General features: G+C 32.6%; 1 protein-coding gene across 3 annotated transcripts; it reads right to left on the bottom strand.

Annotated features, from left to right (window-relative positions):
• Positions 1 to 7,386: 7,386 nt before the first annotated feature.
• On the bottom strand, positions 7,387 to 13,731 carry LOC143080241 (ubiquitin-ribosomal protein eL40 fusion protein). 3 transcript variants are annotated; one of them, XM_076255975.1, is made up of 5 exons: positions 13,713 to 13,731; positions 12,067 to 12,179; positions 9,191 to 9,277; positions 7,852 to 7,954; positions 7,387 to 7,535 (listed from the first exon to the last, which is right to left on the bottom strand). In XM_076255975.1, exons 2-5 carry the CDS (start codon positions 12,167 to 12,169, stop codon positions 7,442 to 7,444), a joined length of 387 nt encoding a protein of 128 aa, XP_076112090.1. In that variant the 5' UTR covers positions 12,170 to 12,179; positions 13,713 to 13,731; the 3' UTR covers positions 7,387 to 7,441. The 3 variants fall into 3 exon arrangements, with proteins under 3 accessions (XP_076112090.1, XP_076112089.1, XP_076112088.1); XM_076255974.1 differs by having other exon boundaries at positions 13,678 to 13,721; XM_076255973.1 differs by having other exon boundaries at positions 13,645 to 13,720.
• Positions 13,732 to 14,105: the final 374 nt, after the last annotated feature.

Here is a 14,105-nt window from a genome sequence, read left to right on the forward strand (position 1 = left end):
ATTGTGTAATACTGTGCAATTGAAAATTTCTTGCTATTGCACAATACTTGATATGGAATCCTGATTTGGACCAACTTGAAAACTGGGCCCATAATCAAAAATCAAAGTACATATTTAGATAAAGCATATCAAATAAGCCCAAGAATTTATTTTTTTTTTTAAATCAAACTTAGTTTAATTTTGGACCCTTTGGACCTTAATATAGACCAATTTGAAAACTGGACCAAAAATTAAGAATCTACATACACAGTTAGATTTGGCATATCAAAGAACCCATTTATTCAATTTTTGATGAAATCAAACAAAGTTTAATTTTGGACCCCCATTTGGACCAACTTGAAAACTAGGCCAATAATTAAAAATCTAAGTACATTTTTAAATTCAGTATATCAAAGAACCCCAAGGATTCAATTTTTGTTAAAATCAAACTAAGTTTAATTTTGGACCCTTTGGACCTTAATGTAGACCAATTTGAAAACGGGACCAAAAATTAAGAATCTACATACATAGTTAGATTCGGCATATCAAAGAACCCCAATTATTCAATTTTTGATGAAATCACACAAAGTTCAATTTTGGACCCTTTGGGCCCCTTATTCCTAAACTGTTAGGACCAAAACTCCCAAAATCAAACCCAACCTTCCTTTTATGGTCATAAACCTTGTGCTTAAATTTCATAGATTTCTATTTACTTATACTAAAGTTATGGTGCAAAAACCAAAAATAATGCTTATTTGGGCCCCTTTTTGGCCCTTAATTCATAAACTGTTGTGACCTCAACTCCAAAAATCAATCCCAACCTTCCTTTTGTGGTCATGAACATTGTGTTTAAATTTCATTGATTTCTATTTACTTAAACTAAAGTAATTGTGCGAAAACCAAGAATAATGCTTATTTGGGCCCTTTTTTGGCCCCTAATTCCTAAACTGTTGGAACCAAAACTCCCAAAATCAATCCCAACCTTTCTTTTGTGGTCATAAACCTTGTGTCAAAATTTCATAGATTTCTATTAACTTAAACTAAAGTTATAGTGCGAAAACCAAGAAAATGCTTATTTGGGCCCTTTTTGGCCCCTAATTCCTAAAATGTTGGGACCAAAACTCCCAAAATCAATCCCAACCTTCCTTTTGTGGTCATAAACCTTGTGTTAAAATTTCATAGATTTTTATTCACTTTTACTAAAGTTAGAGTGCGAAAACTAAAAGTATTCGGACGACGACGACGACGACGCCAACGTGATAGCAATATACGACGAAAATTTTTTCAAATTTTGCGGTCGTATAAAAAGGGGGGATACCCAAACCCTGGTGTCTTATTCCCAGTCCAGGCATATCAGTACGTTCATAGATCTGCGTTGTAGTATAACTGAAAAATAATGCATCCAAGCAAGTTTGATATAGTATTTTTTCCGAATGCGTTTTGCCTCCATAAGGTAAATGGGGGTAAATCATCAATTTCACTTTAATTTCAGGCTTATTCCTCACAGTAAACATGTATACGCTATTGTTCTGGAATCACTCCTAAAGACATTTGTTTAAGGCAATCACATTATCTCTGGTTTTCCCTATGACATCTTTAAATATGAATCACGATCTCCAATTCTCAACACGTCCATTGCATACGCGTGTGTGTGTTATCCGACACCTCATCCGGGACACTTTCCACGTCACATGACACTTTTATTGATATTGAATATTTGCGCATCCGCAGACGGATGGCCGGACGAATAGAGATTTTTAATTATTCGTCCGGCTAGCCGGACGAATAGACACTCCGTACATTTTTACTTGCAGATGATACCGTAGTTAATTTGGCTTTTTAATCGAACTTTCATGTCTCTACAGTACAAAAAGATCTCATGGGATACTATGCTGGTAAAGGCATTCCACCCAGACAATTATGCAATGTCATCCCAGATACCAGATTAAAAAAGCAATCTTATATAACTACACGTTGTTCAACCACACATTAGAATACGGAAGAACTGCAGGATCAAGTACTATCAATTCTTGCAGTTTGTCATTTTTGGGGGATCCTTTGTTTCTTGTTCCATTTCATGTAACATGTCGTTTTGAAATTCATCTACAAACAATCGTATGCATGGCCCTGTTGGTCCTCTATCGTGACATTTGCTCAAGTCTACTGGCGGTTTTGTTGAAATTTCTTCAGTAATTGACATTGGGGAAACTTAATATTTTTGCCAGGCGTTTTTATTTTGATGACAAATGAGGATTTGCATGGTTTTGATTTTTTTACGGGTGGCGATTTAGTGGGCGATCCGGTCGGCTGTTCAACATCGGATTGTATTCGCGATCGTTTCCGCCTGCAAAAGTTTGAATTTGATTTGCGGCTTGTCATGACCATTAGTTTTAAATTAGATCTAGTCACATGTTGAATAACATATGTTAAAAATAGTATATATTAGTGTGTCCCCGACATCCTTTTTCCATTTTTTTTTAAAATAAGACGGTTTTTCGAGTAACAAGTATTTTCCCCAGTACAATAGAGAATTCGGACATGTTTATTTGTTGATAAAGTAGGCGGTTTTTGATAATCAAGATGTTGTTATGAAAAATTTTGCCGATATCCTGCATGTTGACCCAATTCCTAAAACTGGTATGACAAAATTGTGTTTGCAAAATTGAGATAACCAATAATATTGAGCGATGGCTCATTTATTTTTCTACTTTATATAGTCTTTGGTGGACTATTTTGAACAATCATAACCCTCATATAACTGGCATAATAAGTAAATTTCTTACCTTGAATCGACAAAATTGTGGTCCAATTTCAATCGCCGACACCCTGCGTGATGACGTAGATTCCCCCCTTGAAATATAGTTATCCTACAACTTATAATAAGAGAGAATTTAACACTACAAAAGATATTAACTTTTTTTCTAGCAGTCGCTGAAAAATGAAAATGAGGTCAAGGACATTGGACATGTGACTGATGGAAACTTCATAACATGAGGCATCCATGTATAAAGTATGAAGTATCCAGGTCTTTCAACTTCTAAAATATAAAGCTTTCAAGAAGTTGTCTAATGACACCGCCGACGTAGCACTATCCCTATGTCAAGTTTTCTGCCACAGAAGTCTACTTTAACCTAAAATTGGACAGATTCAGGACCAACCAAAAAACATGACACTATGTGGTGCATGGAAATCACCATTTAGGGACTTATTATTTATTGATTTATTGATTTGTCCTGGCCATCATTGAGGCTTGTATAGGGTATATTGGGATACGGGATATTTGCCATTTTACTTTTAGGGATACGGGATATGTGTCCTAAAGTAAATGGGATATGGGATATTGATGCATTTATAAGGATATTGAATTTTTAACATGAAAAAAAATAAGTTGAATTTAAAAGTTAAGTACAGAAATATTTACATCTCACTTGATAAAATTGCCCCAAAAAGTTTAATATTAAAGGTCATTTTAGTGCTTTGTTGATTTTAATTGAGTTAATGGTCGTTTTATTTAAAAGTCATCCAAACCCAAGCGAAAAGTAATGATCTATTTTCGATATTTATATGCTCATGTGTACTGATAATTTTAAAAGTATTTGTTTTGCTTTCCATACTTCGTTCCTTATTATGATTTTTCCTTTTTTGGATGGTGATGTTCCTTTGGCACTTTCTTACAGTGTTTGTGTATCACACCTCCGCTATGCCCGTGTCTGTTGTAACGCTTTGGATTTTAATAAACGAAATCTATGTATTACTGGTAAATAATATTAAGTCACTTAAAATCTTTACTAAATTCTAGATTTGGTTTTGAAGTTTGGTTCTACCTATAAAAAAAATTATTTCAAACGGGATAGCACATCCTCATTTTTACGGAGATGTTGTTTACCGTGCCATTGGATGTTGGATGTGTAATGATTTATAATTTAGTCTCAGATGCATTACTTTTCATTAGTTGTAATTGGCTTTGAACTAGCTGTCAGTAACGGCAAGTACTCTCAGATCTGTACTTAGTGTCTTTTTGTTGATGGGATGTACAAGTACTCGGTCACGTCCACCCTCTGTTTTTGTTAGATGTATTTCTATTTGTATCCATCTGAGGAGTTAAGCTTTTTTCAACTGATTTGTATAGTTCGTTCTTATGTTGCACCACTGTCCCAGGTTAAGGGGAGGGTTGGGATCCCGCTAACATGTTTAGCCTCGCCACATTCTGTATGTATGTGCCTGTCCAAAGTCAGGAGTCTTTAATTCAGTGGTTGTCGTTTGTTGCTGTGTTACATATTTGTTTTTGTTCATTTTTTTATACATAAATTAGGCCGTTAGTTTTCTCGTTTGAATTGTTCTACCTTTGTCATTTCAGGTCTTTTTATAGTTAACTATGAGGTATGGGCTTTGCTCATTGTTGAAGGTCGTACGGTGACCTATAGTTGTTAATTTCTGTTTCACGTGGTCTCTTGTGAAGAGTTGTCTCATTGGCAATCATACCACATCTTTTTCTATATTATATGCTCATATGCATTTATAATTTTCTTGAAATAATCATAGATTTCTGTTAGATGTATCCATCTGATGAGTTAAGCCTTATTGTTGTCAATGTTTTCATTTGTTTTGATGCTTTATATGATTACAGGATATTTTATAGTGTTTTACCTCTTATTTTTTACGTGGCGTGGCAAGATCTTCAAAGGTCTCCACATTTTACAGATTGTTCTGATGTGCAACGGCTGTTATGCTGAGCACGTCCCATATCAAAAAGTAGATATTTCGCTGTATAAACTATGTTAATAACGAATAATTACTAAATAATCAATGTAAATTAATATATTTTCTTTCTATTACTGGTGTTGTGAGGAAGGAAATTAAAAAGTAACAAAATATTGGGATCTATGTAATTCATAAAGTTCAAGATCACAGAGTCAAATGTTGTGTTATTTCTTTGCAAAACAAGGGCTGTGCAAATTTTGCCTGCTGTAAAAATATTGCAACAGTTAAGTGTAATGTAGGTACATTAGCAGAAAGCTTTCTTGTGTTAAATTTTGAGTTATTGAACTTGCATGCTAAATATCCACCTTTTGATATGGACGTGCTCTGACGTCCCACAGTCTCAGCTTGTCTGGCAAAACAGCCGTTGGATGTCAGAGCAATCTTGGACAAGAGACAGGGTTGCGTCCTTCTGTTCTTTACAACATAGGTTAACGTGTAGGATGAAGTTTCTTATCCATGAAAGAAGAATGCTATCAAAATTATATTTTACAGTCATATGCATCACGGTTTGAACAATTAAAAAATAAAGTCTGAAATTAGACCCCTTACACTAAATTTATCGTTTAACATCACACAAAAAGATTGTTATATAAGGCTCTAAGATGGAACACTTCTTCTTTTGGACACATACATTGTATATTCTTATTACAGTTTGTTTTCCAGAGTCAAAATTGTTGACGTTGTGATGATGAGGAAAAAAATGGGCTTGGGAATGAATTTATAATGATTTTTTGGGATATTTCAAAATAGTTTTAGGGATATGGGATATTTGTAAAAAATAATTATTGGGATATTAGGGGTAAACATTATAGGGATACGGGATATTGGGATAAAAACTTAATGGGATATGGGATATTGATACCCCCCCTAAACAAGCCTCATCATTTTGGTACAAATACACATTTTTGGAGTCGAGACAATTTTGGTCAAAAATTTGAATAAATATGTCGCCTTTATGCAGTTTTGATACGATCAAGCAAATATTGCAATTAAAATTAACATTTATCACGATGAGAACTGTCAGCACTTTGACAAAAGTAACTGCTTATTACTGAACATCAAATACTGTATAGCAGGTTATTTTCGCTTATTTTTGTTGATAGAACAAAATTCCCCCAATTCAAAATTGTACATGCAGAGGTTTTGATAAAAGTTTTCAATCCCCGAAAAAAAATAAACGCCAAAAAATTTGTATACCTCTTCAATGAAAACTGCGATAAATTACACCAAATGTACGGTACCATTGACTTATCAAAAGCAGTTCTCTATAAGCTGACATAAACAAACTGTAATGTAAACAATACAAGTTTTAATTGAACAAGGAGGGGGCAGGCCAAAATAATCTCCATGGAAATGAGACAAGCCGTTACTATTTAAACTGCTGGTCAAGCATCATTGACCTAGTACTTTGTTGAAGTCGCCTATAGAAACAGTACTGCATCAAAAATCATCATCAAATGAAGATTAATTTATAATAATGCAACTTCAGTGGCAAATTACCAACTTCACCTGCATATGGAAATATATTTTCTAACTTACTATTTGTAAATTATTACTTTTACTGTTTGTATTATTTTGGGGAATATCCATTTGGATGTGGCTTGGTACTTGTACATCACATCAACTCTTGTCTATCGTTTTTTCTATTATGTGCTCGCCTAAATGCCTTTTTGTTCATCTTTGTTGACATATATCTGCTTGTTTTTATAGTGATAAGGTAATAACACTATGTTGGCTGCTGTATGGTTACCTGTATCCAAACTTTTGACATTTTTACTTACTTATGTTTGTTTTCTTCACTCATTCTAGTCAATATAATGGACATACAAGTCATACATAGGTTTAGCTTGCTATTAACAGCTTTAATCCACGATTCTGTACCTACACAAGAAAATGCCTGTATCAAAGTCAGGAAAATGACAGTTGTTATACATTTGTATGACGAGTTTAAGCTTTTCTTTTTGCCATTTATTTTGAGACTTTCACTTTTGAATTTTTCTTTTGAGTTCTGTATTTTTGCTAATTTCCTTTTTTTTTTATTGAAGATATCATTGTTTATCGTAATCTAAGCAGAAAACTTGACATTAAAAATTTGAAATTAACTGAAATTCATTGGACCAGGACCTTGAAATGGTCCTCAAACTTTGATGTGCTGATTATGATATTGATGAATATGCATAGAAAATATCATTTATCTATCACATATAATTCCCATCAAACTGTCAGAAGACTTCACAATGGATGACAACACAATCAATGCTGTCTACACCAGAAAAGCAACACCTATGTCATTTCTTCACTAACAAGGAATGATTGATATGTTTAGGGAGCTGTTTCCTCCTGTGATTTATGAATCTGACAGGGGGATGGATTATTTTAGAAGTATTTATTTATCAAACATAATGAACTGAGATTTAAAATTATCACACTATTTTTTTCTTTTATAGAAGTTGTTTTAATTACTTGTTCTTTGCATTAAGATTTTGTTCTAAGCAATACTAAGTTTTTACTTGGCAGGATAGTTTTTCTCTTCCATTAACCAAACTTCAATCTTTTAAAATAACACCACATCAATGTCTTTAATTATTTCGAAGGACAACAACTATTGGTATTTACGGCAGAGAAAAAGAAAAAATATTATCCCAATCTACTGGAAAAATTTATTACAATATTGTAATAAATACAAGGAACAGTTTATTGTCTACTTCAGCTTCTTTTTTGGTCTGATGTTGTTGGTGTGGCCACATTTCCTCTTACGGCAGTTTGTTGCCCTTGGATGAAGACGAGCATAACACCTGAAAAACAAATTATTATTCAGTTGTACTTGATTATGATGGCTGCAGAAATTCAAAATAATTCTTTTTTATAATTTAATAATTTAAATGAAGAAAGTTCTTTGTGCTTGTTTATGAGATATAAAGATAGAAAAAGCAAAGTAAAAACATCAACAAATTAATCATTCACAGAAGTGCATTTTAAGATAATTTAAACTTAAAAGTTTTGTAAATTTACTAAATTAGGGTTTCAACTTCTCCGTTCTATTTAACTTTCCTGGATTTAAAAGCATATCCCTTTTCTGAATAGCAATAAACATTTGATGAAAGGACTTACTTTCTGCAGATCATCTTGTCACAATTGTACTTGGAGGCCAAAATTCTGAGAGATGGTTCAATGATTCCTCCTCTAAGACGCAACACCAAATGTAATGTTGACTCTACAAAATAATCAAATTCATACATTTAAACATCCTTTTTCAATTCTTAAACATGTTAAATATTTTATTAAATTTATTTATTATTACACATCTGTATGAAATTTTGATGATGCAAAGTTACTTCCCCTTGTACACTTCAGCAAAAATTTTCACGTAGCTTTTTCTGATTAATAATTTTAAAATATTAGCGAGGATAAATTTTTTATTCAATCGAGCAGTAATGTGTGATCAACCTTTTTCTGTTGATTTTGTAATAATCTAAGAATTAATTCTCTTTCTAAAAAAAATTACATGCATCTGAAAAACTTCATCAGGAACACCTAAGCCCAAACATTTGAACGCAAGAGATGTCAAGTTTTTAATGTAAAGGGCTTACTTTTAATATGTTCGAGAATTTTTTACTGTATGATGTTTGGCGTTTTTGCTATTAGGTTAATTGCAGGACTTTCTTTAAAAAGTTGTTTTTTTGTATGATTTTTTTATTTGAGTTCATTTACATATTTCTGAGTTTAGTATGATGTCTATTATCACTAAACTGGTACACATTTTTGTTGAGGGGCAAGCTGAAGCACACCCTGGGTGCAGGCTTTTCTCCCCATGTTAAAGACCCATTTATGGCTTTTGGTTGTTTTTCTGCTCTTTGGTCAGGTTGTTGTCACTTTGATACATTCCCCATTTCCATTCTCAATTTTATTTGCCTTTACTCTACATTATTCTGAAATTACCAAACTTATCTCCCCAAAGTTTAAAAATTTAATTCTACATAAAATGTTCTGAATTTTTCTAGATAATAAGATAAGACACGCATTTTATTAAGTTAATTTAAAAGTATTTCCAATGAATAAACTCATTTTGGATACCAGGATTAAAATTTTACCCACCTAACATTTTTTTTCTGCGAAAGTCTCATCAGGGATGCTTGAATAAAAAGGAAAAAGGCTACCAGGCCTATCTAAAAATGTTTATATTATATAAAAGATCTAGACTGATGATGTTTTAATTGTTTTCCATTCCAAAATCGGGGAAGACAACATATGTACCTAAAAGGAGATTGAAGTTAAGAAACAGAATACCATTTTCCATCTTTTTAAAGCTACTAGACGCTGTACAAGAAGTCTTTCTATGTTTCCGTACTTTATCACATGTCCTTAATTGTGTTATCAGTTGTTTAGTTCTGCTTTTTACAAATGTTGTTTTCTCTATTTACAATGAAATAAATATTGAAATTATCTTTACCCTTCTGGATATTATAATCTGACAAGGTTCTTCCATCTTCCAACTGTTTTCCAGCGAAAATCAATCTCTGCTGATCTGGAGGAATTCCTGAAAATCATGACAAAAACTGAATATGAGTGCTACTTTATTTTTTATATAAATAATGCAACTAATAACTATCATTACAGTTACATCACCCTCTCATTCAGAAACGTTTTTACTGTCATTCCACAATCACCTTTGTGGTATTTAAATACCTATTGCCTGACCAGTATAAAAAATTGTCAACACAATTTGTCCATTTAAATTGTATGACAGGTATTGTGAGAGGTCATCAATAGGTGGTCATTTAACTACCCAGTAAAAAAAATCACTAAAAGGTAAAATTAAAATGACTGATAGATAGCTTGCTTTCCTCATGTATCATGACCAATGTCCTGAATAGACTATTCTATTTAGAGATGGGGCATTTTAAGCCATTTCTTTTTGTGTCTCTTTACAGTGAAGATGGAAATTCAATCAGTGAATTTAGTTTATAAAAAAAGGAGATATATGTTTGCTTCATGGTGTTTTAATGTGGGATATATTTTAAGTTTCTGATTCCTGATATGGAATTAAAGTGTTTGTGAAATGGATTTTTTTGGATAGCCCATCTAATTGTGAATAATTCTACAAGATGAATTATGTGTGGCTTGGTGTTTTATAATGGGATATATTTTCATGTTATATTACGATTCCTGAAATGGAATAGTAGTAATGCTAAGTTTCATTTAATATTCAGGATCTTCTTCAATCGGAATTACTGTGAAAAATTTATTTTCAATATATCAAAAAAGTACAAATGGCTTAGTGAATAGAAATTTCAGTGCTTTATTCTTCATTATGAAAGTGGGATTTACCAGCAATGATTTATTTGTGATTGTTAGCAAAAAAAAAATTTACAATAATTATCTTTGTTAGAAAGAACAAATAGTGTATCAAAGTTTCATTTAATATTCAGGATCTTCTTCAATCGGAATTACTGTGAAAAATTTATTTTCAATATATCAAAAAAGTACAAATGGCTTAGTGAATAGAAATTTCAGTGCTTTATTCTTCATTATAAAAGTGGGATTTACCAGCAATGATTTATTTGTGATTGTTAGCAAAAAAAAAAAAAAATTTACAATAATTATCTTTGTTAGAAAGAACAAATAGTGTATCAAATGTAAAATGTCCCATACCTAAATAGAATAGTCCATTCAGGACATTGGACATGAGGAAAGCAAGCTAGCTATCATTCATTTAAATTAGCTCTGTTAAAAACAAACCAGGTAAATCTACAGGTAGTTAAATGACCACCTGTACAATTTAAATGGACAAATTGTATTGGCAATTTTTTTAACTGGTCAGGCAATAGGTAATTCACTACCACAAAGGTGATTGGATACCCACAGTAACTTATTTCCAGTTTTATTTGATCAATTATGATCAAGCTTGCAATTGGTATGAGTGATAAGAACTATAAATTAATTGCAACTTTTACATGTATGATTTATAACTATTAGATTGACAATTGTCATTTTTATAAATTTTCTGTTTACAAAACTTTGAATTTTTCGAAAAACTAAGGATTTTCTTACCCCAGGAGTAGATTACCTTAGCCGTATTTGGCACAACTTTTTGGAATTTTGGGTCCTCAATGCTCTTCAACTTTGTATTTATTTGGCTTTTTGAACTATTTTGATCTGAGCGTCACTGATGAGTCTTATGTAGACGAAACGCGCGTCTGGCGTATAAAATTATAATCCTGGTACTTTTGATAACTATTTACACCACTGGGTCGATGCCACTGCTGGTGGACGTTTCGTCCCCGAGGGTATCACCAGCCCAGTAGTCAGCACTTCGGTGTTGACATGACTATCAATTATATGGTCATTTTTATAAATTTTCTGTTTACAAAACTTTGAATTTTTCGAAAAACTAAGGATTTTCTTACCCCAGGAGTAGATTACCTTAGCCGTATTTGGCACAACTTTTTGGAATTTTGGGTCCTCAATGCTCTTCAACTTTGTATTTATTTGGCTTTTTGAACTATTTTGATCTGAGCGTCACTGATGAGTCTTATGTAGACGAAACGTGCGTCTGGCGTATAAAATTTAATCGTGGTACTTTTGATAACTATTTGATTGATAACCAGTTACCAGTAATAGACCATTTTGTGCCAATCGGGAGCATGACCAGCAAGTACTTTTGAAAGGCAAAAAAGACAAATTTTCCTCTACAATCAACATTTTACAAAAATAATGCTTATCAAAAACCTACTGAACAAGCTTTAAATTTCACAACCAAATTGTGCAAGTTACTTTTCTCACTTTCTTTGTTATTGAAGTGCTTGTTTAGTACACCCCCCCCCCCCCTTCACACACACATTTTTTACACATCATCACAGGTCTGGTAGGTAATGCAGTTTTGAAAATTGAATGTTAGGCTTTAATTTATAAACAAATTGCAAATGGCATGAATATAATCTTAAAAAAAAAGAGGTTTTTCACTAATAATTTTGAAAGAGTCAATCAGTGTGCAGATGTTAATGCTATATGATTGTTATTTTGGTCTCAATGACAAAATGGGGGGAGGGGGGGATAAAAATAACATTAAATTTGAATGATTTTTAAACTATTGATATGAAATGATGATATATGTGCTCATTTGATGCAAATTTATTTTACAATATTAATGCATCTATAACTTACATTTTGTAAGTTATATAATTGATCATTCCAGACAGAATTCATAAGTGCAGGACTCATAGACTCGCCTGAGTGAGAACCTTGAAAGAATGTCAACATCACTGTAGCTAATATATCATCGACTATAGAAATGGAATTACATATTTTTCAAAATTAATTTAATACCTTCTTTATCTTGAATTTTTGCCTTGACATTTTCTATGGTGTCAGAGGGCTCGACCTCTAGGGTTATGGTCTTCCCTGTTAATGTTTTAACAAAGATCTGCATCTTGCCAGTTCTACAAGTAAAATAAAATATTTAGTTAGTATTAATTCAAATTATACCTAAAGGCTAAATTGGAAAACCAGAATTTCCAAAAATATGATATATATATGACAGTGAAAAAGATAAATATACAATACATGAAAATGACCATGTGCGATTAATACAAACATTTGACAAATGCATCAAATTGAACTATACACCCTAGTTCACTGTGGCGGATCTAGAAATTTTTCAGAAGTGGGGGGCCCACTGGCTGCCTGTCACGCTTCAGCGATTCCCTATATAATCAACCAAACTTTTTTCTCAAAAGGCCCCCCTAATCCTCCTCTGGTTCAAATGATAAAGATCTTATATTTATAAGCTATAACAGACCATAGTGAGGCCTACACAGTGACTTATCTTGGAAAATAAGGGAAACTATTTTGAAATCAAAGTAGATATTCCAAGTGGAATTGTATCTTTTCTTATCATTGATCTTTTGAATATTTCGAGATATTTTTTGCACTGATATGGATTTTTTTGGAAAAAAAGTTTGTTTCCAGATTTGGGAGAAAAAAATAATGTTTCTAATCCTGAGAAAAAAAATTGTTTGTTTCACCCTCAGCTGCCACTATATGAATGCTAAAATTAAAAGAAAAAAATTGTTTTCCACTTCTCGCCAAAAAATAGTTTTTCACCAAAGGCGAAAAAAAAGTTTGTCCAGAAAAAAAAATCCATAGCCCCCCAGAAAATCAAATGGTTGCTGCCTTACAAGTGTCATAATTATTTTGATGATAGTGATATGCTCCTCTCAATAAACAACCTTTTATTTTGCTGACATTTGTAGTCTTTAGTACAATTATCACAGAACTTTTTAATCATCTATTATTCTATCCCAACTTCAGCCTTCACAACTAACATTTAATAGACCATTTGTTTGAAAATTTTAGTTGGTTTCTGTATGCTTGAAGGGAAGAATCTGACAAGACTAATAGCAATCTTATACGACTTGGAGCCTAGCGTGAATACTGCAGCTTAAACTTTGTGCATTTATACAACTTTCGTCAACTTAATTAACTGTATACGGACTATAGCGACTAGTAAGAGTAACTACATTGAAGTCAAGTGTGGTGCAGGAACACATACATTGTTTTGTGTGTTATTGACATGTTCCCATTGTGGTGTAAACATACTTTGCATAATCCAACAATTCCTGAAAGCTTTTAATTAACTCAAGTCTTAGGAAAAATACAATGTAAGGAAATAATAATAATTCTGAATGTAAGAAAAGTAGGTCTGGATACACGTAGTAAGTTAAGTAGCCAAAGGATGGTGTAAATTTCACCTCACAGATGACAGTTTCTATCCCCCCTTTTTTATCGGTTTCTTCAAAAGAGCCAAGACGATGTAAAATAGGACAGATAGAAAAGAACTTTCTAATGTTTTAGAGTTCTTATATATTAATTGTGTCGTTAGTTATAAGGAATTTAAGTTCTAACATCGATATATGTATAATTTATCGTGATAAACACCACGTGTATTTTTTGGAGCATGTATCGGCCATTACCTTTGCGGAAAAGGAAGAACACGTGATTGTCGTTAGATGTCGCTGTAAAGATAAGCTGTAAAATGTGGTCACGTCAAACCTGTTTTCGTGTTACATAAAAAAAATATACTTCAGGAAATACACACAACAAAATAGCAATAAATAATAATTTAATTAATATTGTGTTGACATTGTCTCAAGTGCACCAGTTTATTATATTTTCTCTATATATAAAAAGACAAACAAGAGGCATTATTAGAAGGGGGCAAGGGGTTTAACTGTTATGCTGTTATGGGACAATTTGATTCTTTGTTATCTGTTCAGGGGCGGATGCAGGAATTTTCGAAAGGGGGGGTGCTAACCCAGGGCACCCCGGGCAAAGGAGGGGGTTGCAAAACATTTGTCCCGATACAA

Source organism: Mytilus galloprovincialis, chromosome 6 (genome assembly GCF_965363235.1).
Source record: "Mytilus galloprovincialis chromosome 6, xbMytGall1.hap1.1, whole genome shotgun sequence".
NCBI lineage: Eukaryota > Metazoa > Mollusca > Bivalvia > Mytilida > Mytilidae > Mytilus > Mytilus galloprovincialis.